Below are 26,640 nucleotides of genomic sequence, written 5' to 3'. Positions count from 1 at the left end.
ACACCTTTCGCAAATCAGTCTTTCTTGATGTACCGCTGCTATTTCTCAACTTTGATTTTTAGAATCTTCAAAACTATTCAATGCTGTTTTGTCAAATTAATCCTAGCAATAATTTCAAAACAAAATATACTCACACTGACTTCTGTTAACAAGCAACTGGTAGCAGCAATCTCAGCAAATCCAGAAAAAAACGAAAGCAAAACTAACTGTGTTTAGTTTAAATTGGTACAGTTTAACCAAGCACGTGGCTTGACAGTAAACAAGATGACACTACACTTTAAAGGGGCGTCCTGACACGTGATAATAATTTAACCCCTTAAAATCGGATACCACGGAGGAACATAAAACATATGGTCAATTTTTTCTCAAAAAATTGACTTATCACAACGGTATAGCTTTGTGACGCGGAAATTCAATTACCTCCTTAAGGCTGTTTAGTCTAGCATTTTTTGTAGCGTTTGTTTCCACATCAAAACAAGCTTTTGTTTTGACACTATGCATAATATTTCGCAGACCGTAGCTTAACAAAGAATACTGAAAAATACTGAAAGATAATGTATCTATTAAAGTTCAAAAATGTAGCTAATCATAAAAAGTAATTCTTCATTAACAGGTCGTCGTAACAACTACTGTAATATCTTGTACCTCGGTCTTTGAGTGGTTACTAGAATGTGTTTCAAAATGGCTGAGATCTCACTTAAGTATAAAATAATAATAATAATAATTATTAAAAAAAATTCAGTATCGATATTTCCTAGAGTAGGTTACATTTCAACGTTGCGAATAATTTTCAATAATCTACTATCAATTTTTCCAAACATAAATTTCAATTGTCTGCCAGTCCCCACTTCGTATATATTTTGCACAACACCGGATACATAGTCTCGGTGCAATTTATTCAATATGGAATTCCATAGTACAGGTTCAGTGATTTGACGTACAAGTAAGTCCGTAACGTTATCCTCCTTACGATAACAATCTCCGGTAACATTCGAATACAGCGTCGTATCGCTTCGTGTTATATTGATGCTGGAAAGTGCGTTGTGAAATTTTTCCTGAGCGGGTTTCATGTATGACGTGTGGAAGGCTCCGCTTACGGGGAGTGTAGATATTTTTACATGTGATGTGCTCTGAATCTAAAAAAAAACTGGCTTTTAATTTTAACGGCGCTTTATGCGATAACAAAAGAAGATTAACATCATGGAGTTTACACCTGATAACTTTAACCTCCGCAGAAATAAGAAATATTTCGAATTGTGGAATTTTTATGTTATCGCAACATTTGGTAACCTAAGTTTATGTATAAGAAAATTAAACTTGGTTTGACTTGGCAAAAATTATTTTTACCTGTTTGAAATGTCGGAGTTTGGGTTATCGAGTAATTCCTGCGAGTTAGAGTTGTTGAATAATTTTTATAAGAAAGTATTAGTGAGGGTTCAAGGGGATTAAAACCAGTTCGAGTTATAATTTCAATCAAGAAGATACTCACCAGGACATGCTCTCTGTTTATTACTTTATTTAACATATTGTGAGAGCCACCCAAGGCTACAGATTTAGGATACTGCTCGATTGCTACCGAGATACGATTCTTCGGGTTATTTGCACGCGTTGTTAAATCTTCGCACATTTGTTTCGCTTCATCAAATGTGAGTCCTTGTATGGATATCATTCCAGTTGGTGACATACTTGAGGCTTTGTCCATTGCTGTTGCTCTGGCCTTTATAACATACAACGCTAACGAGTCAAAAAAGAAATATGAGCGAGTTTCTTTCTGTCGCCAAACATTATATAAACTCGATAATAGTCCATGAAAATGTCCTCAGTCCATGAAAAGCCTGACATCACAAACTCGACTCAACGGCGCACAAGGGTCTTATACTTAAGTGTCGTGTAGTAATATACACGATGTCATTGTAAAAATGTGCCAGTTACAAGCTGCTCATAATTGACAATTGAACCGCCAGCAAATATTTCAAATTATTTTTTCTTAGATTTGAGCTTTATCATCTTAGAATATAAAATAAATAAGAAAAAATTGAATAAGAAATCTAGAACGTGGGCTTTTAATGTTATTTCACGTAAATTCTGTTATCATGCATTTAAACACTTCAGATGCATGTAATCAAACTCCAACAAATTTGTTCCTTGAACACACTTTTTCTTGAGTCTTACTACCATGTTGCTTTTCACCAATCAAAAAGCCGAGTCTTACAGTTTAAAAACTAGAAAATGGATAAACAAACAAAAACAAACATTTTAAAATTTCAAGGAAACAAGACATTCACCTTCCTTAAAAGTGATCCAATTTGCAATACATAACGCAGAGATCTCTCCCACGCTATACCCTGCTCCATATCCAATCTAAACATACAGAACACAACCTCAAGGAGATTATCCCTCATCAAAAAACTCACAAGTTGTTTTGTGGGGATAAAATAACCTTGAGAAAGGTGTCGATACATACCAAGATTAAAATCTTACATTAAACTCCTTCATATTCTGCTCCTTCTTCATCCTCCCTTTCAATGTATAGTATCCAAGTATAGAAGCCACTACAATTGCAGGTTGACAAAACAAAGTTCTACATAATAATGACAATAAGCAGCATTGAAGTTTTATTCTATTTAAAAAATTAGATGGAAAATTATAGAATCCTGTAAGTAATTCAGTTGAGCACACTATTGGCAAAAAGGTTAACGTGCTAATTTGCTTAAACAGGGGAAAAAAGTTTAGGTAAAAACAGAGAAAGTTGCGAAGAAGTTTTAAAGTATTAAATTTGAAACTAGTAACTAACGGGGAGTTTTGACGCTATCGGAGATTTCATACTAATAGTTGACTTTTCTTCCCCTCCGACTAAACTAACTTACAATTACCCGCTAGCGATATTGTTCATTGCTCTAGCTTGATTGACTGTCACACACAAGCTAATTTACAATCAGTTGATGGTTCCAAATATCCCAACAGCACTACTTTTAAAGTGCGCCAGAGTGGAGACTCAAACCTAAAACCTTATGATTTAAAGATGACAACGTACCCCTACACCATCTTCGCTTCACTTGACCATTGTTGCAAACCTGTTTTACATAATTTTTACACAAAACATGCTTACCTGTCCAAAACTTCTCTTGGTCCATTTCGACAAACCTTCACTAAATCGTAAGCCAATATTTCTGATGTAACTTCTCGCGCGCGCTCTTCAATATCGGGGCTGAGGTTTTGTAGCATACCAACATATTGTGCGCCCTGACCAGGACATAGTATGACAACTCGATCTTCACTTGAAAATTGCAATGCAAAACGTTTTGTACAATATCTGGGTTTTAAGAAGCATTTACATTTGGAGATTGCTGTAAATATTACTTTCATTTTGCTATGAATCACACAAAACAAATTGAAGTAGCTCTACTTTGTGCATTGTCAGCATATTTTTTTTAAATGTGCAGGATTTAAACCACGTTAGTCAGAACTGTTAGTTGCAAACAATCTCACTACAATACGCGCGCAATAAGTTTACGAAACAGCTAACATACATCCACAAAGAAAAAAAAGTTATCAAGTCATCCAATTTTGTCAAGTTGGTATTTAAAGAGTTTCGCACAATTTTAAAAATGTTGAAAATCAAAACAGTGAAAAGATGCAGGATCCTCTTTATTAGGTTTGTTAATACTAGATTTTTCGTGCTGCTTTGCTGCTACAAAGATTTGCACTTTGAATTATGCGGCATATAAAAACACACAAGCAGAACTACACTTAGTGTAGTGCAACAGAAATTCTCTGTACGCCATTTCCACACTATTAATTTATACAAGGGATAAAACATATAAATATCAATAAATTACGTATTTAATTTCATATTAGACAAATATATCAAATAAAATTATAGCGTTGAACTTTAAAAACTACGATAGAATTCATGTTTAAAAATTCTCGAATTTTCAAAGAAATTAATGACAGAAAATTATAATAACTTTTGGATCATCTTACAAAAAATAGAAAGTCATATGAGAACATAAAACAAATAACCTTGTTAATAAGAAATTATTTAACAAAATGGAAAAGGACAGTACTGATTAATTCTGTCCCTACAAAATTACGTGCATCTAGGACAGTTTTGGGCTTAAATAAAAGTTACATAAGGCCATACGCAAAGACTTGGGAGAAGTTACTTTAAGGTCAGAAACTTTCGCGGGAAAAAAGCCGCGAAATTTTTGCATTACGCGGAAAAAAAAAATTCGCGGATGGCCTATTTTCAGATATTTCGCGAGAAAAAACTTTCGCGGAGAGAGAAACATCAAGAAAACTTTTTGATTTATATTTTTCATTTTTAATCAATTTCTTCAAGTTCAGGGTTTTTTTTTCTGCTTGTCGTTTGTTCCTTGAGACATTTCTTTATTTCAAGCGATAGGATTAAAAAAACTTTATTGGAAAATTTCGAAAAAAAAAGCTTACGCGGTGCATCTTTTTTGGAAAATTTCGTGGGAAAAAACTTTAGCGGTTAAGGCATTTTGAAAAATTTCGCAGGAAAAACTTTCGCGGAAGGGCCCACGAAACTTTCTTCCCGAAAAACTTTTCGGAAGGAGAAAGTTTCGTGGAGACCTTAAAGTAGTCTTTAAAGCACATCTCTGATATCTGTCAAGCAATAAGTTCGAATTATCAATAAACCCTGTCTAACATAATGTTGATAATAAGTAAGGAAAACTGACAAACCATAGATTCATGGACATCCCACATCTTCTTAATGCAAAAAATCAATCAAAACTATCTATCACTTTATCAGTGCATGGAGTTTTTATTTTCTGGTATATGGAAGTAAAGCTTTACTGTACCATACTTTGTTTCCACGTTTTCCGAACAAGAGATCAAAAGTATACTTATGAATCCATATGCTAGCGTTGGCACACCCAAATTGATCACTTTCAAACCAGTAAAAAATTTATTTTGTAACTCCAAGTCTTCCCATGGTGCTCTGCTGCAGTGATATTTTATGTAGGGCCAGCATCCAGTTCTAAGAATATGATAATTTTCATGGTCGACCTTCCAATTGAAGTGTGATAGACCGAACTGGTCGTTTCGCACAGAGGAATAAGGGACGAAATAAGATGTCCAAAATGGCAGACCACGTTGACGAAGATGATTAGTTAAAACTTCCGAAGCTGTAGGTTTTTTTGAACGTCTGAGAAATCTTGCAACATTAAATTTTAACATTAAACCTAAAAAAGAAAATTTTAAAAGCATGTTTAGTGTATCGAGGGTTTTAACTAGGGCCAATCTTTACTAGCTGATATTTTAAAAAATAAAGGGAGATTACAAAAAATCAGGAATGAATTACTGAAGTAGATAACTTAGGAAGCTTGAATTATTATAAGGGTAAATTTCACAACTTCAGCCAAATCTTACCTGTGTTCTGGGCAATTCTAGATTGTTTGTAGAAAATATTCATAAGCTTCTTGGCACGCGATACCAGAGCTTGTGATATACTTTCTACAAACAACGTCTTTGTCCAGTGGCCTTTGCTCTCTATCATAACGCATGTGCCTGGGTTTTTTTGTAATACTTAATTCCTACTTATATTACCTCACTTAATTACCAGCTCTGGTTACTTTCACCATAATTAGGTGTGTGAAAAAACAAATAAAAAAAAACCCTCTTCACTTCATAAAAATGACGCAAAAAGAATGGTTAATAGTGAATATGTAAGAACTCGTCGAAGTCGTTATAAACATACAATATATACCAGAGACATTACCACGTCTACTACTGCAAAATAGTTAAAAACTCTTTCATTTCTAAACTTACTAATTTATTATTTAATTTATTACATTGAAAACTTCATTGTCAATCTAATCCTTCTTCAACACTACCAGCACAGTTGAAACAGCATGTTGCTAATGTGATCTATTACAGCAGAATGTCTCTCGCGTGTTTCTTCAAAGAAAAATTTATTTCGTAACAGCCACAACCGTTTTGTGTCGTGTCTTCAATGGTAGGACTACGCATCAGCCCTTCGTTACGATCTTCTTAAAATAAAAATTTTTAACAACCTAAAAAAAAGACAACTTTCCTGGCTGACGTTTTGTTTTGCAAAAACAACTTTAACGGCAACGTTCCAAAGACTCTCATCAACAGCAACATTTTCTTGAAGTTAGCAGTATTGCCAACAATATTGTGTGCCGTGCTTGTGACGTACTTGTGACGTGCTTGTGACGTGCTTGTAACGTGACACTTCATCCTCCCTACAACAGAAATTAACTCAAAGTAAAATAACAGAAAAGTGACGTCCTATGTAAGTAAAGAATTTGTTGGAATTAAGTTTGAGACAAAATCTCTTGTTTTTAGTTAAGGATTTAGGTGATAAGTCTTTGGATTTTTCTTTACATCAGCCTTTCTAATTCAAGTCGTACTTGGCAATTGCTCACATGAATGCCGACATGTTAACAAAGCAAGCAGTTTCTCGTCGTGAACAAATTTGAATTAGAAAGGATGTTTACATTGAGTTTTACTTCGGTTTCTAGCCTGGTCTTTTATAATGTTTACATCTTTTCGCGCCAAATGACATTCGTCTCGATGCTATTATGTTGTGTTAAAAATGGCTGACATAAAATTTTATTTCAATCTCAAAATGTTTATGTAAACAGGATTTATTTGAATCATTTTATTATCGTTATGTCAGGCCCATGAAAAGACTACCTAATTTGCTGTGAAGGTAAAATAATTTAAGTAATTTAATTTGCAGCAAAGCAATTGGCTGAAACCTTGAAGCGAAATTATTTTTTACATAAAAACAGAAACGTTTTCTATCATTTTTTGACATTTGGGTAAATCTAAAAAACATATTTTCTCCAAAAAATGTTCACACAAAATCCGTCGGTTGAAATCGACCACAAGCTGACTATCACAAACATTAAATGCTAATTATAGGGGGATTCCCCTTTCCCCCGACAGACATGGAAAAAGTCCACTTTTTTCAATTGCTTTAATTTTATTTTTAGCTGAATTTGGATAAAATTAAAAAGCTAAAACCATAGTTTTTCTGTGAAATATTCCTTAGTTATTTATTCTTTTTGATTGGTCAAATTTTCAAACTAGCTCCGCAGAAAGCGTTATTTCGTAGCATATCAAGTTAAAAGCGTGCGATGGAAAATTTCTATTCCGTCACAAAAATTATTGGAGTTTAAATCCACAGAATTCAATATCGAAGGGAGAAAATTGAAACTCATAAAGCCAAACATTGTTGTCAATATTCAAGTGGGACATTTTCCACCTCTACATTCGATAACGAGCTAAACATAACCTCACACAAACTTCTTCTGAAGTTCCATTACAACTTACCTGCTTAGGATGAAGCCATTTCAATATGACATGCAAGATGATATCTATCACGACGAGGATTACATATATCTTTCCTGCGAGTGGAGCACGTTTTCGAAATCTAAAATTAACAAGGTCTTACTCCACATACAACGCAACAAACACACGCAAATGAAAACTGATCTCAGGGATCAATAATAGAAATGGTAAACGTATTTTGTATTGTACATAGATATATGCATCTTGCTGAAATCGCGCCAAATATATTTCTAAGACGCCTGTAGAATCTCTTTAAATTACATACTTTTCTAAGCGCTCCATAACTGTGTCATTTGTGTTGCACACAATCGCATCATAAACCTGAAATATAAAAACACGTGCGCGGATGAGAATATCAAATTTTGACGCTCCTTATTTTCGTCAATTTATTTTCACGGGTTACAGTCAAATTACCTTGTTTTAACAAACTGATAAAAACTATACTTCATATTAACGTTTGGCCTGTTTTAGAGCGTTTTTTATTTGATTCTCTTTAGTTCGCAAGAACCTTAAAATATTGACAAATTAAAACACTTAAATAACCTCCTTCAATATGATTTTTGGTGATATAAGGCATTTTTCTATGACGTCATTCATTTTACGGAGAACACACGTTTTGACTTTAGACCATTGAATCAGTGGGATTCTTAATGCTACCAATCTTCAACACCGCTTTAAGACTGACATACTAAACCGTCACTTTTGTGTCCTTCTTGTGAAACAAGTAGAATATTCAGTTTGACAGTTATTCACAGAAAACAATTTTTTAATTTTGTCACAAAAAAGTAGTGATTTTTGTATTTTGGTTAAATTCGCGAAAACATTTTTATGATGACAAATATTGATACTCGTAAAATTTACGTATGGGAAATAATTCGTGATTCTTTTACCAAATAATGCAAAGAAAAAACTTTTATTCAGACGAAAAAAAAATAATTTTTTTTATATATCAACTACACAGAAAGCTATTTGCATACCAGATTTTTTGTTGAGTTTTTCTATTTACTAAAACAACGCAAAATTTATAATACTTGCAAAAAATAACTATTTTTGCGAAATTTAATAGAATTTGCCCGTAAAAAGCGATTAACAGCGAAAAAATAAATAAATAAATAATATGCACCAGCAAAATCTATTAGTTTTTGACCTGCAAAAAAATGTCGGCGAAAATTAATCGTGCAGAACAAAAGCAACGTAGCTATGGTAAAGGCTAAAATACACGGTAAGTTTAAACTGACCGTTTAGTTGTACGAAAAAAACTTATAAGTTTCGTTGCAGGTAATATACGATAAGATAAAAAGCGATTATGGCTATAAATTGAGAAAATATGCTCAAATCTTTAGTTTAAACAACAGCTCATTAATCATTCTGTTAAATTTCAATAGAAAAAATTTAACAAAAGTTGAACATGTCCAACTTTTTAAAAAAAACTTATATAACCGAAAAAGTTGTACATCTTTGCTGTTTACAAGTTAAGTTTTTTTATCTTACGTTTAAACGGGCCGTTTAAACTTACCCTGTATTTTAGCCTTTACAAACTACAAACCAACCTTTTCTGTTCGACAAGCCACATTATTCCACGTGTACATATTTTTTATTCGCTCGTGACATTCAGTTGGAGGTAAGATATCACCAGCTTTATAATCACGTATGGCTTCATCAATAACACGAGTCAAATCTAGGATAAAACATAGATTGAAACTACACCAAAATTTTCAGTAACGTGTAGTTTGGAAAGATGGCGATTAAAAATCACCTTTTATACTTGGTTCCGCTAAGTAGATCATGTCTGGAGGTAATACTTCAAACACACCACCAACATTTGTGCTGACAACTTTTAATCTGTTAGATAAAAAAAATGAGATTGATTGATTGTTTAAAAAAGAAGTTGAAGTTCACTATTAAGGAGCTATTCATATGACGCGGTTAGGCGGCTGATATTTTTTACGTTTATATGAGGTGAGCTGGCCCGGTTAGGCGGGCTGAAAAAAGTCACGAAAGTTTGTTTATACATTTTACAGTGCGTTCTAAAGTAAATTTAAATTACGAAGATTCTTCAAAAAATATAATCCATGAGAGTTTTAACAAATAATGCTTGTTTTGTCAAAGCAAAACATCGCAATAAAATTTGATATTAATCATCTTAACCGACTGATAGCCTTGTGGTAGAGCGTTCGCTTCCAGTGCGGGAGGTCTTGGGTTCAAACCCCGGCCGAGTCATGCCGGAGACTATAAAAGTGTGAATTTAGCCTTTCTGCTTAGCGTTCAACATGAGAATAGGACTGATATTTTCGGTGGTTGTCTAGTTGAGCGACTGCTGTGCTTGCACGACTTTCGTAGCTTAAATTGGAGTTTTGAATGCGCTAGGAACCCCTTCGCAGGACCCTCGTTGATAGCAGTACCAATAGGAACTAAAGAGGCTATTACCCAGGGTAAACATTTTCCATAATAACAATAATGAAGTGTTTTTTTATATTTAACCGAGACCTTGGTAGCAGTGTGCCGAGATCTCGGTTAGGCGGTCTGTTTTTTTACATATGAACGCAAAGCATCTCTTTACTAGAAAAATACCACAGAGGTTGCTGGGTTTTTTTCACCATATGAACACCACTTTAGACACAAAACCTACGAATATAAACGCATTTAAATTTGTCATATGTATCCATATGGCAGAACATCATATCACAGAATAGTGCCACCTACCCACAGCAAGCTGCTTCTACAATGGCGATACAAAAAGCTTCAGTCAAAGATGTATTGATGAAAATATCTCCTTGCACCAACACCTGTGAACGAGAAATAGTAGTCTTTAGCACTCGTTGATGCCACAAAAACAATTCTAAATTATACCTGCTGAAATTCATTCAAATAACGATTTATATTAAGGCAAACTTGCAATAATGCTTCGAAAAACGCCCCTTTTTTCATTGATTTTTTTTTAATAAAGGTCCAAATCTTAATAAAAACTGTTTAACACTTAGAAGCACTCTTAGATCGCGAAGATGATGTAGTGGTAGTGCATCCGGCTTGTGTAGCAGGCAAACACATTAAACACAGCGTTACGTACCTCTAGCGGTAATGTAACAGTTACAGTTGGAGGGAAGAAAAAGCCAGCCGTTAGGATGAAATCCTCGACGACGACGTTAAACTTCCTGTTATTTATTTAATAACTTAATTTTTTTTAAGTATATCGCCCAGCCTTGGTGAATCTTTCTCGCACGTGTTTTTCCATGAGTATTTTAATTAGACACAGACTACAAAAATCACTATACTGCGTAAACGTGCCCTGTGTAATTACACCTTTAGTTCTGTCCCTGTTTACATTATAGCTTATTAATTTGAAACGCCTAACGTCAACATTATATCTTTTTAAAGGGTTGATTGAGATACATTTGTAGAATCTGTTATCTTAAAAAAATGAGAATATCCTAAAGCATTCTCGCAGTTTATAAACCACCATAAACATTTTTAATAAGAAACATTTTAACTAGCCACAAATCATTTAAAAAAAACGAGTTAGCAACAGCCAGGACATAAAATGAAGATGAAGGGCATAAAACAATAATAGTTCATGAGACATAACTTGTTTCATTTCGAATGGCGCGCTTTGACGAAAAAATTAAACACGAGAATTTTGTCTTTTTATAGTCAGCAAGACGACATAATCAACAAGCAAGCTAGAGTTAAGCTTGTGAGAGAGAGAAACTTAACCATCATTGAGTCAGCTAAATTTTTTATTAAGAATAATCTTTTTATGAGAACAGAAAACGTAAGTAATAACATACATTCCTGACATTCTTATGCTTGAGTTCTCCCAGTAAAATAACACGATCATGAAGTTCATATTTCTCACGTAATTCTTCCAATACTATTTTCTTTGGACCTTCACCACCTACGAAGAAGATGATGTTACAAGAAATTAACAGTATAAAAGTAAAACCTGAAGATATGGAATTTAGTTTAAAATAGTAGATTTATGTAGATTATTTATTTCATGGAAATAATAAAAAATGGATTTCACCTTTTCTCACTAATCCAGAGTACACAATAAATTATTTGTTAGACCAATCACCATTTAGATTCACAAAGTAGAAGAAACTCGTGAAAAACGTTTTCGAATTTTAGACTAGACTCGATACAAACCATAAAATGGTCAGCTACAACCTTACCAATAAGGAATTGCACATCTTTGTATCGTCTGCATATTTCTGGTATTATTCCTGCTAGCAGGTCTGTTCCTTTGCGATAAACCAATCGACTAACCACAACAATTGTTACTTAGGTAAGAAAACAATAACAAAATATAACCTGGAAAATGTTTGTATAAATTGATAAACTATCCAACTTGCAGAAAAATGAAAAATCTGCAAATTCTATGCAAATGAGGAAATCAACAAACACACTTAACATTATGGTGGAAAATACCACGACAATAAAGAAGCGTAGTACTTCCTTAGACCATTAAAAAAACAGTGAACTGTCCTTTCCTGAGTTTTTCCAACATTGACAGACTACATGCAAAAAGAAACCTATTGACTGAGAAAGTCAACAAGGGAATAATTTGGAAGTTGATTATTTGGAAACGTTCTTTTTTAAGAAAAAAATGGTTATGTTTAATGCCGGTTATGTTTCAGACAACACATAGCAGCAACTCACTTTTATTTTGATGTCGTTTTGAAGGATCTGGTGTAAATACTGATGCATCAACAGCATTTGGTATAACAGATACAATTTGAGGTACCAGTGAGGCTCTTAACACGGAATTCTCTTTGCTGAAATAAAAAAGTTCTACAATCAATTAATTCTAGTTAAAGGAATGTCTAAATAAATTTGGCCATAAACTGTATATCTTTGAAAACTAAACAAGTTTTTAGTACACATGCAAGATCTCTAAAGTTGCCATTAAATTTGCCTTTCAATTAGAAAAGTTTTCTCCGTATTTTAACAGCAGATAAAAAATTGAAAGACAGGAATTTTTTTATTAGCATATGAATTTTTGAAATCAGGCTCGGGTAGGCTTAGCATTAATTACAAAAGATGCTCTAATTATCCTAGGAATATGCTTATTTCCGCGACGTTCCAAACCCAATAACCAAAATAAAGAAAATAAAAAGAAAAGAGAAAATAAAGGCTCGCATTTATGCTTGTAATATGCTTACTTTTTTACTAACCCTGAGCCTAAATATGCTTATAAACGTTATGCTTATAAAACAACATGTAATTGGTTTTAAACTCAGATTTAAGGAAAGGTCACATTTATGGACATATGCATATACAATCCTAAATATAATAAAAACATTCAAGAGGAGTTAAAACTCATAATACTATAACAGATCTTTAAAGTGTAGTCTTTATAATCACTTATTTTTACAAGGTAGACTCAAAATAGTTAATAAATAATATGTTCGAAACGAGTCATCACATTCTCCATAAGATTTTTAGTCATAAACTATATGTTAAAGTCAATAGAGGTAGAAGACTTGGCTAACTGACTGGTTGGTTGATCATTATCTGATAGTGGAATGGCCCATGATAATGTATGCACAATTAATTTATGCATGAAACTCACCTCGTGTTTGAAACGCATATCACATGGTCGACATCACTAAGTGTGAACTCAAGAAATTTATTTGTGAGAATAGAACTAACATCTGCGAAACCAAAAAGGGAATGATCCGTGAATACTGTTTTTAATCCCATTGTTTTGCCATGTAACAATGCATCATGGGATAGCGTAGAAAATGCCTGAAATAAATTTTGATAGAATCATCAGATCGCATCAAATTTATCACGTTAAAAGGTGCAAATTATTTTGTAAACTAATGTTAAAATTTTGAATCATGAATTACAATGGTGTAGCAAGCAAAAAAATAAATTTATATTTCTGTAGCTCATTATAAAAACCCCGTTAACTTTCAGACTAGCAATTGCCGAATTTTTCAACGCTTTCTAGGGCTTTCAAGATCCCCCACATTTTTTGTTGTTGTTCAAGGTCTATTTTAAGGTTATTAAAGCTTACGTCTTACTCAAAAACAAGTTTATTTCATATGAACGAGCTTGGAAAGTTAAATTAAAAGCATCTTTACTTTCTTAAAAAACCTTTATTGGTTCTCAAGATTTTTGACTTGATGTTTCACAATTATGCATATATATGACATCATCAATGATAATTATAATGATTAAATATGAACATTTATTTCAATAAGTTCATAAGAAATCAACTTGTTTTCAAGTGGGAGGGAGGCTTTTAGCACACAGAAGTAATAAAAAGTTGGTACAATCAATCATCTAAAAAATACCAACGCTGGACATTATATTTTTAAGGTTTTTAAGGTACTCTTCTAAAAAGTTGTGGATATTCAGGGTTTTCAAGGTCCCTTGTTTTCTTTTAAGAATTTTAGTAGACTAAGTAAAGAAAAAGTTACATTCTTATTGACGCAGGACGCAGTAAAATAACACCGTTTCAAATAACCCAACTTCCAATACACGAGTGCTTGAAACGGTTTAAACCACATATTGATCGATCGATAGTAATGTTACGACCAACCCACTCGTCCTGAGCAGTTCATATTACGCATCATTATCTTCAACTTACTTGTGCGAAATCCTTCCACAATTTCAGACTGACTCTATTACTTGGTGCAATAAATAAAGTCATTTAAATCTGTTGTCTAATGAAAGATAAATCGTGGAAACTACTTACTGAGTGTCCATGTACAATAGATATGTTTTCTCGAATAAAAATGTTTCGTAAAGCTGGAAATGTTGAATACATCGTTGGCAGTATAACTTTGTTGTAAAACACGCCAAAAGGTAAGTAGTATACCTGATCAGAAATAAAAGAGGTTTCAAACTGTGCTTGTCATAAAAATAATGCTTGATTTATTTTAGTACTGCGATTTGGACTTGCATAATATTTGGCAGTGAGAAAATCTTCACTAAGTTGGACTACGAATATATATAATCGACAAAAAAACAATGCAGAGTTTTAAAAAATTGGAGTATTATTTACTTTGTAGTAACCTCTCTTGTAATTCCTTTTCGTTTTCTAAACTGGAATTTAAAAAATTAACCCTCGTTTTTTATATTTTGCAAAAATAATAAATTTGGATTATAATGTTGCAAATAAACATATAAAATTAAAACACGATTCAGACAAGGTTTTCAAAATTAAATTCATAGAATATAAGTGATACTTTTTCCTGAGTTCAATGAATATTTTTTGTACTGGAAGTACATGCTATTGATGGTGAGATATATGTTACGCTACGAAGAGAAGAAAAAAATCAAGCATGATCCCTAAAAACAAATGTAATTTTGATACAAGTAGCAGATCTAGACTCTACATCTTCGGTCACATTGTTTCGTTGTGAATCTTTTGTGGATCTACATCAAATACTTTTTTAAATAACTGGAAAATGTTTTGTTGGGTAACAAAAAAAAAGCTCTTCCAGAACTGAAAATAATTCCTGAATTTTCTTTAAACAAAACCTACCTTCAAATTATTAGTCAAGTATCTTACACCTTTTCTGTTGTCATAGGAATGTGTCACAATAACAACCTATTTTTAAGATAAATAAATTAACGTTATGAAGGTATAGAAACTGCTTGAAACGTAAAAAAAAATCATCAGAAACTTTCTCAAGGTCTTATTTAATGCGGAATTCTAATGACGCTGAGATGTATAGGCGCACTATTTCAACTACTGTTATAACATTTGGCAAATGCCAATGAAAAATTTCTAAAACTTGCACAATCAACTTAAAGTTTACCTCTTACAAAGATTTTATATGAATGAGCAAGAAAGATGTCTAGGAATTTGCATATTTTTGGAGAAAAAAAATTAATTGGTTCTTAAAAGTTTTGATTTAGAACTAGCTATGAGTGAAGTGTTATTTACCAAGTCATATAGGGTTAAAAAATGTTTTAAGCCTTTTAAGCCATAATTTCTCATATTTAGCAAAACTTATCTTGAGAACTGATAACCTTTTATAATGAGCCTAACTTATTTTTAGTGAGAGAAGTCGATAGCAAAAATAATGACCTTAAAAGTCGCTTATGCATTTCTAAAACATACTGGTATTACAACACTAACCATTCAAGGCTTACATCACTGTAAAAAACATTGCATTTGCAAAAAAACAATTAGCAACACTTAAAAAAAATTAATAATTAAATATTCTTAGTCTCCACATTGATGGGTTGATTTTGACAAATGTATGGCTATTTAATATTAAAGAAACACAGGCGTTTGCTTTTGGGTAGAATATTGAAAAATAAAATCTCCATTTTGATAGCACTTTGAACAGGATTGTGGGCAACAACTTCAACTAATATGTAGTGAGCAGTGTATTAAATTTAAAGAATTTACTACCTCTGTTGTCCTAATCTTAAACATACAAAACTCAGTTTATGACTTTTCCGATGCGTTTACAATCCCTTGACCATTCACAAATCAGAAAAAACTTGACCAATTAGGTTAAGCATCAATTGAGTATGACAACCCAAATAGTGTAATTAGAATAAATTTGGTTTTTGGAGCAATTATCAACATGTTAGTTACCTTATGACCTCTTACCAGTAAACATTGTGCTAACTGGTAGATATGACTTTCAACACCACCCATATTTGGATAAAAGAAATCAGATACCATGCTAGAAAAAAAAAATGAAAAAATAATTATAATATTATAGCTGAAACTACAAAAGTAAAAATTTGCATGGGATCAAATGTTAACAGAAATGTGAAATTCATTCTTGCTTTAGCTACAATTTTCTTTTAAGTTATACCTAAGCTAAATGGTAAAAAGACCTACTGCCAGAATTTCTGACACCAAATTTGACATTGCATCCAAGTTAAATCCACAGTTTTTGTTAAATTTTGTAACAAAAACTGCACCGTCCCACGTTCTTACTAAGATTTGAATTCTATTTCATTCAGAGAAACACAAGAGGAGGCATTAGCACTAAATTTAAGCCCACAGCCTTTTTTTTCATTTAAATTCAAATTTCCTGAATTGCATTGCATCACTATCATCTTATTCATTTACTTTCTCATTCTTGATTATTTTGAATTAAAATACTTGAAATTCTCCAACACAACCAAGCCTGCCTAAAATATTAAATTTTATCATTTTCTTAATGATAGGGAAATAAAACAGAAGAGTACTTTAAAATATATGTTTTATTAAAAATGAAATGTAAAAAAAGCTCATTGGAGAAAAGACAGTAAAAGTCTAATTTCCTCAATATACACATTCACCTGGGAACGTGAAATTTGAAAGTATAACAAAAAGTTACCAGATGTTGTGTTTCATATTGATAATCTTTTAAACATTCGAGAAAACACTGCTCCAACGTTTTCATTACATCTTTCGGCAATTATTTGTCATCTATGTCAATCCGGTCATATTGGTGAAAATTGTTATTAATTATTATTCTTAACTACAAAAGAAATAGTCAAAAATAATTTATTTTATGGCTATGGAATTCAATTTCTGAGTCCCTCACATGTAGGCTAACGTTTGTTTTGCTTAGTACTTTATTGTCAGAAATTTTTGTGGTTTTACCTTTTCATTTGGAAATACGCAAGATAATATTCCACGAAATATCAGGATTTTTTGCAAACTCTTGAAAGTCTGGAATTAAAAATTTTTTTTCCATTAAAAAATTATATAATACTAGTCGTTAGCCCGTGGAAAAATCCACGGGTTCGCCCGTCCTTTTTACACCGCATTGCGTGTGTCTTGCTACTTGCGCAGCTAAGCTAACATTTTGCATGACAGACAGACAGACAGAAAGACGTATACGGGTATTTTAATATAGAAGATTATATTATTATATTAATTATAATATTATTATATTAATTACAAAAAAAATTCACGTTTTTTTTGCGAATCATGTAATTTTCTTCTGCATAGATTGATGACAATAAAGCACCTTTAACAATGGTCCTTATTTAAAGTTAAGGGAAATTGCCAAATCATACAAAATTAGTTATCATGATCATACAATTAAGGGCTACATTACAAAAACAAAGTAAACAGATAGTTAAATGGCCAAACAAAACAAACAACAACAATTAGTCAACATATACTTTTTATACTTTACAGCAACCATTAAACACTGAAATACATGAAACTAACACTGAAATACATGAAATTAACACTGAAATACATGAAATTAACACTAAAATACATGAAATTAACACTGAAATAAATGAAATTAACACTGAAATACATGAAATTAAAAGACATTAAACTAGAATCAACATTGGAAACAAGTTAGTAATTGGCTAGTTAGAGCACAGACATATTGCCTAAAACAAAGAAAAATGCTGTAAAATTGTTTTTATATTAGAACATTACTAACCTTAATTCCATATAGGGCTAGTGATTATATATCAGTTTAAAAAACTTTAATTGATTCCCATTCCTATCACAAGATACATGAGATTTTAGGAGGTTTAAACTTCTAAAAATTTTGTACTGGCAGTACATGTTATTGATGGTGAGATATATGTTACGCTACGAAGAAAAGAAAAAAATCAAGCATGATCCCTAAAAAGGTATGTAATTTTGATTCAAGTAGCAGACCTAGACTCTACATCTTTGGTCACATTGTGTCTTTGTGAATCTTTGATGGATCTACATCAAATACCTTTTTAAATAACTGGAAAATTTTTTGTTGGGTAACAAAAAAAGCTCTTTTAACAAAAACAATCAGAAAGAACTGGATAAACTGGGAAATGTTACTTATATTAAATGGCACACACAATGACTCATCACAAATGGTACAGTCCACAAAATCTCAGAGTATAGTGCCAGAAACTACTCCGCAAAGATACAGCCATTACAAAAAGAAAGAAATTAGAATCTAATATGCCAGCAGCAGAAATTATGAATAAACAGCTCAAACATTTCAACATTTATTGGTAAATAGTAAATTTATGAACAGATTTATCCCAAAAATAATAATGAAAAATTATGAAAGGGAAATCTGAAAGGCACAGGAAAACCATTATCATACCTACCTTTACTTGTTGAAGACAAATGAATGGTCTTCATTTACTAATAACTCTACTATCTCTACAGCAAAAACAAAAGCTCTCGTAATTGATTTGAAGCCATTATGAGATTTGAGAGTAATGCTGATACTGATTTGTCCAGACATTGTAAATGCAGAAAGGGGTTTTGAAGTCCGAAGCAAGCCTTATTCAAAATTTAATTTGGGTTATTCCAGGTTAAAAATAGTGCCCGGAACGTAAAAAAAAAAAAAAGAATATGTCTAAAATATAAGTGTACGGTTAAGTTTCTTGTGCCAATCAAAAACACTAGCTGACAAATATAAAAGTTGTTTCCTAGAGAAAAACTAAAAGTGGTCACAAAATAAAAAGATGGTGTTATGGTCCTAACAGTCTAAATGGTTGTTTTTTCACATGCCTTTTTATGGGGTCAATGTCAAGGCAACTTTTTGGCTAATAAATAGAAAGGAAAATGTTTAAATAGATAGTTGTTTAGACAAATTTCCTTAAAAAACTTGCTTTATCATGAGAACAACTTACAGAAGAAATATATGATTTTTGTAAAACAAAAATTGACAGTTATATCGTAAGGCGTAGGTTACCATATATGCGTCGTATTTAACTCCAGGTTTCTTCTCATGAGTTGTATTCTATTTACTTCAAGCTTTAGAACTGTGTTTTCTATATTTCTTTATAAAAAAAATTAACATTTAAAATTGTACACTTTTATAACTTTGTATACTTCACCTCATTACCTCATCAACCATGTGTACACTGGGTATGCCACACTCTGTTGATTCCTAAATGGCATACACTAACTTTTCAAGGCAAACTCAGTAAATGTCACATAATGTAAGACTAGTTCATGAGCGTTTGTTAACATGTAATGTTTAAGTTGCTGTTTCATGTATACAGTAGACTCAGACTGAGAAATTAAACAACCAATACTAGTACAAATAAACATTCAAGAAATTAGCTCTTGTAGAAGAGTATAAAAAAAGTTATTAAAACAGTTAAGATTAGCAACAATAATTCAAGTCATACAATGAATGTTTTATAAAAAAAGGTGCAAATTATCATGGAGGGTATAATTTGCAAACTCAAAACCACAAAAGAGCAAACATGAAATGACATTTCGAAAATGGAGAGTTATTGCCAGTGATGACAGATTATAAAATTAGGAGAATGGTTAAAGTGATTAAATACAATTGTAAAGCAACTGTGCTAACCTTCGTGGAGGTTGGATATGTTTATTTAGCAGGGCGTTGCGTTATTGACTACATAATGTAGTGTAGCGAACTTTAACATATTTAATGTATTATATATACTTAAAATAATACATCTACTTGACATCACAGAACTTGAGAAGTTGAAATAAAGATCAGCTAATTTTTATGGTAAACAAGCTAGAATCGGAAATATTGAAAAGAAGCTGTCAGAAATTCAAGGTAAGCTGTCTGTTGCAAGGAACGCCACTAATCTGTTGTGCAAGAGAATTAGAGAACTAAAAATACCCTGCTCAGAAAAGAAGCAGTAGGGTCGTTGTGAGTGTTTGTAGTTTTGTGGCATTCCAAATTTCAGTTAAACAAAAAGGTCTAGAAGAAAAAGTAAGATTTATTCTACGTAAAATTGATGTTGACATTCCTTTAGAAAGCATAAAAGCCTGCCATAGAATTGGTACAAAAGGAACGATCATTGTTAAATTTTTAAAAAAAATGAATGAACGTCAAAAACATTGTGACTAAAAAAATACAGAATGACATGGACCTAGACATACTGTTTCTCCCAAAATCTACACGTATCTACATCAATGAAAGCTTATGCCTAACCTATCAAGATCTCTGGTATAAATGTAAGACACTTTGGAAGGAGAAACAAACTGATTCTTTTTGGACAAGTGATGGGAGAGTGAAAACTAAAATAAAAAGAGTAGGTAACGCTGTTTTTATAAAACATATTTCTGATTTGGAGAAATTATTTCCTAATCAAGAAAAAAGGTGTGGTGATGTTTTCTCACCATTATGAATTTTCAGATTTTTTATTCATGTTTTTTTTTTACATATTTAACATTTTGTGGTTATTGATAGGTTGTATCCTATAAAAATTCAGCATTCCACAAAAGCTTCTAGTTGCAAGCATTTGGTAAAGTGTATGTGTCAGCTTGAGAGTGGACAGCAAATCAATCCTTTAACAGCGGATAAAATACTGATGATTAAGCACAAGTTGTGTTCTTGTAAAAACATTATGCTGAAGGATATTAAATTTTTGTCTTTCAAACATCAGAAGGCATCATGTGGAATGATAAATTGTGTATTGGTGATTCGAAGAGGTGTGATTATTAGTAATACAATACGATTTCACAATTCTCTATGCTGTAAATATTATTTTGCCATGCTAAATTGGAATAAAAATTACAAAGATAGGAAAAAGAAAAGTGATTATGTATAGATGTACCACAATCATATTTCAGAAGAAAACTTACAGAGAAAAAGAAGGAGAAAAATCTAAAGCTAAATTTTTAATGATGTCTTAAAGACGAATTCAAAAGATTGTGATAAAGAAAATTATTTTTGGGTTCAAATACTTTATCATATGGTGTAAAAGAAAACAAACTAATGAAAACCAGACAAAGAAAATTCACAACAAACCATGTGCTTCAAACACAGATAGCTAATTTGCCCAGTCTCTTAAAACTGAATTCAAATTGTGGTATATACTGTTGAAACCTAAAGAAATTTACAAAAAGACTTACACCAATTAGTTTAGAAATAACTATCTCATTGCTAATGAATCATCTCATAACTAAATTTAGTAGATTTTGCGCTTTCAAGAAATGAGATTAAACAGTTCCCCAAATATAGAAAGATTCAAAATTCCAAAAACTACTTTACAAAGACAATAAAAACGAATTGTTACAAAACTATGAAATTGTGTGAAACTACCTCTGTTTTCACTGCGAATTAAAGGAAAAAACTGAAAAGCTGATGGTGAATCTGGAAAAACTTGGTTTTGTGCTGACTGTATGGACATGGATAAAATAACAAGAAGGAATGGATGAAATCTTCTTTAAGTGGCTCAAGCAGTGGGAGGAGTTGTCTTAAAAAGACGATAGTAGTCTTGAACCACTTGATCATTTGGTCATTTATTGCACATCAATTATGAAGCAATTTCATTTACATCTGCAAATGTAATACCACATACCACTGATTTGTTACATCTGCTTGTCTCGGTGTTCGAAGCACTGAAGGTTAAGTACTGCATAAAAGGCTCTGGAAAACAAAGTCAAATTTTTTTACAATAATATCAAAATCATAAGTTGTTTTGTTCATTATCATTTTGAGCTTTGAACATATCAATACTCTGTTACAGATTCTTATTGTTTATATTAAAGGTGCTCCATTTTCCCTTTAAATCATTCCCAATATTTAACAAGACGTTTTAACAATTCATGTGTGGTAATTAGGTCAAAAAAGCAAACAAAACTTGGCTGTGGAGAATCGAAACGCGTTTAAAGGGAAGAAGGAGTAAAAAGCAAAAAGAAAGAAAACAGCAAAGCCAAAACTGACGATGAAGCACAATTAAAAAGTGTGAAAGAATTAACTCTTTCAAGTAAAGGAAGCGATGATGAAGATGATGTTGCTGCAATGTCTTTCCATCTGCTCCTGGTGGTGCATGCAATTACCTGTTCAATATGTGGAAACGCATATCACCACCTTTTACTAAAAAAGACCTCATCCGATCATGGCACTTTGGCTTTCTGGTGGAAAAAACGGTCCAGTGGATTGTATAAAGCTGGATAGTCTTAAACCAGCCTATGCACCATTGTCAAAAATCTTGCAAGAGTTTCCTGGCCATCTACGCAAAAATGTAAGTGATCTTGTTGTGCCTATATTAAAGTTGTTTACTGAAAGTCTCATACCTTAAGAAACATTAATGGCTTATGCTCTAAAAAAATTACCGAATGACGTAATATATCCTATAACTGAGAAAAATGCTGCCCCTTTCTATTCCAAAGGAAAGATATAGAGGTAGGGCAATTTCGGTACAATGCACAAATTTACCCAAGTTGTGTCCTATGTTCATGTTCACCCTATCTGTGGTGTAAGTTGAACACAGGCAAAACAACTTGAAGTACGTAATTCACTGCAACTGTGGGTAAAAAACCCAAGCTTAAACAGTTCAGGATATGTCATGGCTTTAAAAGATATAGGTTGGTTGTAATAAAAATCGCTGCCGCTAATGCATGTATGCAATGTTTTGTAATGTGGTTTTTTGGTGCTTAATCATATACAAGTAACAATGAGCATACTTTACCAGTAGTAACCTTCTTACACTTCTAAACGGAACTTATTCAATTGTAATGAAAACCATCATCATCATCATCATCATTCTCGGCTTAACGTCCGTTTTCCATGCTAGCATGGGTTGGACGGGGTATATTAATGACCCTCTTCCAATCTGATCTAGACTGTGTTAGATCTAAACTCAACTTCTTTTGTACCAAGTCTGTCCTTATAACCTCCTGCCAAGTCTTTCTCGGTCTGCCTCTGGGCTTTGCCCCAGGAACTATCAAGTCTCTACATTTTCTTACCCAATTATACTCCTCCATTCTTTCCAAGTGCCATAGCCAATTCAATCTTCTTATCTGGATAACATCTTTAATTCTACAGAGACTTAGCCTGCTTCTTAGCTCATCTGAACTCTTTCTGTCTCTCAGACTGGCATTACACATCCACCTAACCATTCTCATATCATTCCTTTCTAAACGGTCAAGATCTTCCTGCTTCACTGCCCATGTCTCACTACCGTACAACATAACACTTCTTACACAGGCCTCATACAACCTACCTTTTACCTCAATTGACAGGACTCTGCTAGTCAATAAAGGAAGTAACTCTCTAAACTTTTTCCAAGCAGAACCTATCCTGCAAGTAACACTTCTTTCAACACCCCCTTCACTGCCCAACATATCACCTAAGTAACAGAAGTTCTTAACTATCTCTAACAAGCCACTGTTGTACATCATCAAAGCTGGAAATACTTTATTCTCTATAATCTCACCTTTGCAACGCTTGCATACAAACTGTATGCCAGCTCTTAACCTTCCACTAATACTACTGCACTTCTTATGTACCCAATGCTTGCAAGTCTGAAAAAAAATTGAGTTACTACCAACCCCTTTCCTGCAAACTCCACAAGGCCACTTTCCAACTACAAGGTCACACTTGGCTGCAATGCTACTTATCATGACTTTACACTTTGCTGTGTTTACCTTCAGCCCTTTCTCTTCTAGTCCTTTTTTCCACTTCTCAAACTTTTCAACTAATTCTTCCATCGACTCTGCTATGAGAACCAAATCATCTGCATACAATAACTCCCATGGGCAACCTGTTCTGAACTCCATCGACAGCGCTTCTAAGACTAGAATAAACAACAAAGGACTAAGTACAGAACCCTGATGTACACCAACATTTACACTAAATTCATCACTAAGTGAATCGTTAATCCTGACACGACTTCTAGCATTGCTGTACATAGACTGAACCATCGTAACTAGCCACTCATCCACACCTAATTTTCTCATAGCCCACCAAATAACTTTACGTGGCACTCTATCAAAAGCTTTCTCTAAATCTACAAAGGCAAAATAGAGATTCTTTCTCTTTCCTAAATACTTTTCCTGAAGCTGTCTGAGTAAAAATATTGCATCTGTAGTGCCACGCCTTGGAACAAAACCAAATTGCATCTTATCTATATCAATTCTTTCTCTAAGTAACTTATCAATCACTCTTTCAATAACTTTCATTACTTGATCAACCAACTTCAAACCTCTATAGTTACCCCTTTCTAATGCATCACCCTTGCCCTTGAAACAATTCACTATTACACTCGACTGCCACTCACTCGGAATAGCACCATCCTTTATAATCTGGTTAGCAAGACTTGTAATAAGCTCAACTCCAATATATCCAGATGCTTTTACCATCTCTGCAACAATACCTGATACTCCTGCAGCCTTGCCAATCTTCATTTTCCTAATAGCCTCCACTACCCATTCTGTCTTGATCTGCATGGCTGGCCCTTCTACGACATCATCATCAGACAAATTATCCTCGTCCCAATCAAACTCAGTGTTAAGCAACCTCTGATAATGATTCTTCCAAGCTACCCTTTTCTCCTCCTCTGTGCTAGCCAAAACACCTTCATCATTACGTATACACTTCTCACCTACAATATCTTGATTAGTCTTCTTCATTTGCTTTGCTATCTTGAATACCTCATTGCGCTGGTCTTCCCTTCTTAACACATCTGCAAATCTGTTTCTCTCTGCTTCTGATTTTGCCTTATACACTGCTGTACGAGCCCGACGCTTAGCTTCTAAGTAAATATTTTTACTACCACCTGACTTCCACTCTTTCCAAAGTTTCCTCTTTTCCTTTATACACTGGTCAACCTCATTATTCCACCACCAGGTCTGTCTATGTCTAGCTGGTCCTTTCGTCCACCCACAGGTATCATCAGAAGCTTCTAGAAGACAATTCTTCAAAGTAGTCTAAGTACTTTCAACATTGTCACTATCACATTGACTATTGTAGGCTAAGTGCTGAACTTTTGCACTAAATTGTCTTGCTACAATCTCTTCGTTCAGCTTCCAGACTTTTCGACGGGGCCTGTACTTTCCCTTGGCTTCTCTGACACTCTTCAAGATAATATCACAAACCAGCAACCTATGCTGGGAAACACACTCTTCCCCCGATATAACTTTCACGTCCTTCACCACTTTCTTGTCCGACTTTCTAACCAAAAAGTAATCTATCTGTGTCTTACAACCACCTGACTCATATGTTATCAGCCTACTCTGTCTCTTACTGAATGATGTGTTGCAAACCACCATGTCCGTTGCCATTCCAAACTCAAGCAATCTCTCCCCTTCCTTATTTCTGCTCCCAAATCCATAGCCTCCATGCACACCTCTATAACCTTCAGATGACTTCCCAACATGACCATTAAAGTCGCCGCCCACCATGACAAGTTCAGTGTCTCCAAACTTTGATGTGACTGCTATTAATTCATCATAAAACTTATCTTTATCTTCCTCACTGAGTCCACACTGTGGAGCATAAACTGACAGAAAAGTGACAATCCTATTACCTATCAAAAACTTTATCACTATAATACGACTATTAACACGTATAACATCTATTACTTTTTCTACCCACTTCTCTGCAACGAATATGCCAACTCCTCCATATCCATCACTATTACCAATCCAAAAAAGCTTATACCTTGCCCTCCTACCTTCCACAAATCACACTAAAGCTCCTCTTCACCTAACTTCCTGAACACAACACATATCAACAGATCTACGTTCTAACATTTCAACTGCTTCACCTGCTCTACCTCTCAGAGTACCAACATTTACACTAGCCATCCTCAACCTAGTGTTATCTACCTTGTGATGTGATAGCTGGGTAACGGTCTGACGATGCTCACATCTGACATCTGTCCTACCGTGCGCGACACCTTCACTCCTTAGAGTTCCAGCCCCGTTTACGCAGTTTGTCTGATTAACTATTCTTACGGCCATTAATAAAGAGTTTTGGCATTGTTTTACAGCTGGATGCCCTTCCTAGCGCCAACCGTTCACAGACCGGACTGGGTGTTTTTTAAAGTGACACCATCACTTTAAACTAAGGTATGGTGGAGGACGTTCAACTCCTCTCTTGTCTCTTAAGGAAACCATTCAACTATAATGCAGCAAAATTAAATTAATTAATTAAATTAGCCATCACTGCAGAGCATTATCTTGTCTCCTTGATATCTAACCAGCTCTGATTATAAGTAGGCTCGCTATTATTGAAAAGGAGATGGAAGTATTTTGCAGGGTAGTTTCATCAAAATTAGGGACAAAAAACCTGCAAACAGGGAAAATATCATTCTTCCTTTTGAAAAAATTATACATTTTTCCAATGAAACACACATAAGAGTTTCAAACATGAAAATCAACCTGGCAACAGAGCTGTCCTATTTATTCATGACAAATTCTTTGATGACTTTCAAAAGGCGTATTCCAGTGGTGGGAAGAAGGATTTAATTCAAATTACCTATCTGTTTGAGATTCTGTTAGCAAAGTCGGGCTTTGATGGACACAGAGTTATTAGCTATATTTATGTTTTATTGCTTGTACTTTATATTTTCTGTATAAGACGAACAAAAAAATGAAAAAATTACATCCTATATTAGTAAAGCATATCTATTTTCTATTTCGCT

General features: G+C 33.4%; 2 protein-coding genes across 6 annotated transcripts; both read right to left on the bottom strand.

Annotated features, from left to right (window-relative positions):
• Positions 1-542: 542 nt before the first annotated feature.
• On the bottom strand, positions 543-4,770 carry LOC130613820 (malonyl-CoA-acyl carrier protein transacylase, mitochondrial-like). Its single transcript, XM_057435170.1, has 5 exons — positions 3,110-4,770; positions 2,482-2,581; positions 2,286-2,361; positions 1,490-1,734; positions 543-1,136 (listed from the first exon to the last, which is right to left on the bottom strand). Exons 1-5 carry the CDS (start codon positions 3,364-3,366, stop codon positions 765-767), a joined length of 1,050 nt encoding a protein of 349 aa, XP_057291153.1. The 5' UTR covers positions 3,367-4,770; the 3' UTR covers positions 543-764.
• Positions 4,771-5,765: 995 nt separating this feature from the next.
• On the bottom strand, positions 5,766-16,896 carry LOC130613816 (phosphatidylinositol N-acetylglucosaminyltransferase subunit A-like). Of its 5 annotated transcripts, none has more exons than XM_057435161.1 (14): positions 16,647-16,889; positions 15,911-16,001; positions 14,843-14,908; positions 14,051-14,173; positions 12,917-13,092; positions 12,004-12,119; positions 11,517-11,624; positions 11,133-11,239; positions 10,051-10,133; positions 9,104-9,189; positions 8,898-9,025; positions 7,613-7,668; positions 7,330-7,429; positions 5,766-6,233 (listed from the first exon to the last, which is right to left on the bottom strand). In XM_057435161.1, exons 1-14 carry the CDS (start codon positions 16,661-16,663, stop codon positions 6,225-6,227), a joined length of 1,266 nt encoding a protein of 421 aa, XP_057291144.1. In that variant the 5' UTR covers positions 16,664-16,889; the 3' UTR covers positions 5,766-6,224. The 5 variants fall into 5 exon arrangements, 4 of the variants coding, with proteins under 4 accessions (XP_057291144.1, XP_057291146.1, XP_057291143.1 ...); XM_057435163.1 differs by lacking the exons at positions 5,766-6,233; positions 16,647-16,889 and adding exons at positions 14,360-14,400; positions 14,544-14,613 and having other exon boundaries at positions 7,033-7,429; positions 15,911-15,954; XM_057435160.1 differs by lacking the exon at positions 5,766-6,233 and having other exon boundaries at positions 7,033-7,429; positions 16,647-16,893.
• Positions 16,897-26,640: the final 9,744 nt, after the last annotated feature.

This window comes from Hydractinia symbiolongicarpus, chromosome 11 (genome assembly GCF_029227915.1).
Source record: "Hydractinia symbiolongicarpus strain clone_291-10 chromosome 11, HSymV2.1, whole genome shotgun sequence".
In the NCBI taxonomy this organism is placed as follows: domain Eukaryota; kingdom Metazoa; phylum Cnidaria; class Hydrozoa; order Anthoathecata; family Hydractiniidae; genus Hydractinia; species Hydractinia symbiolongicarpus.
This window is presented reverse-complemented; position numbering and strand designations above follow the sequence as displayed.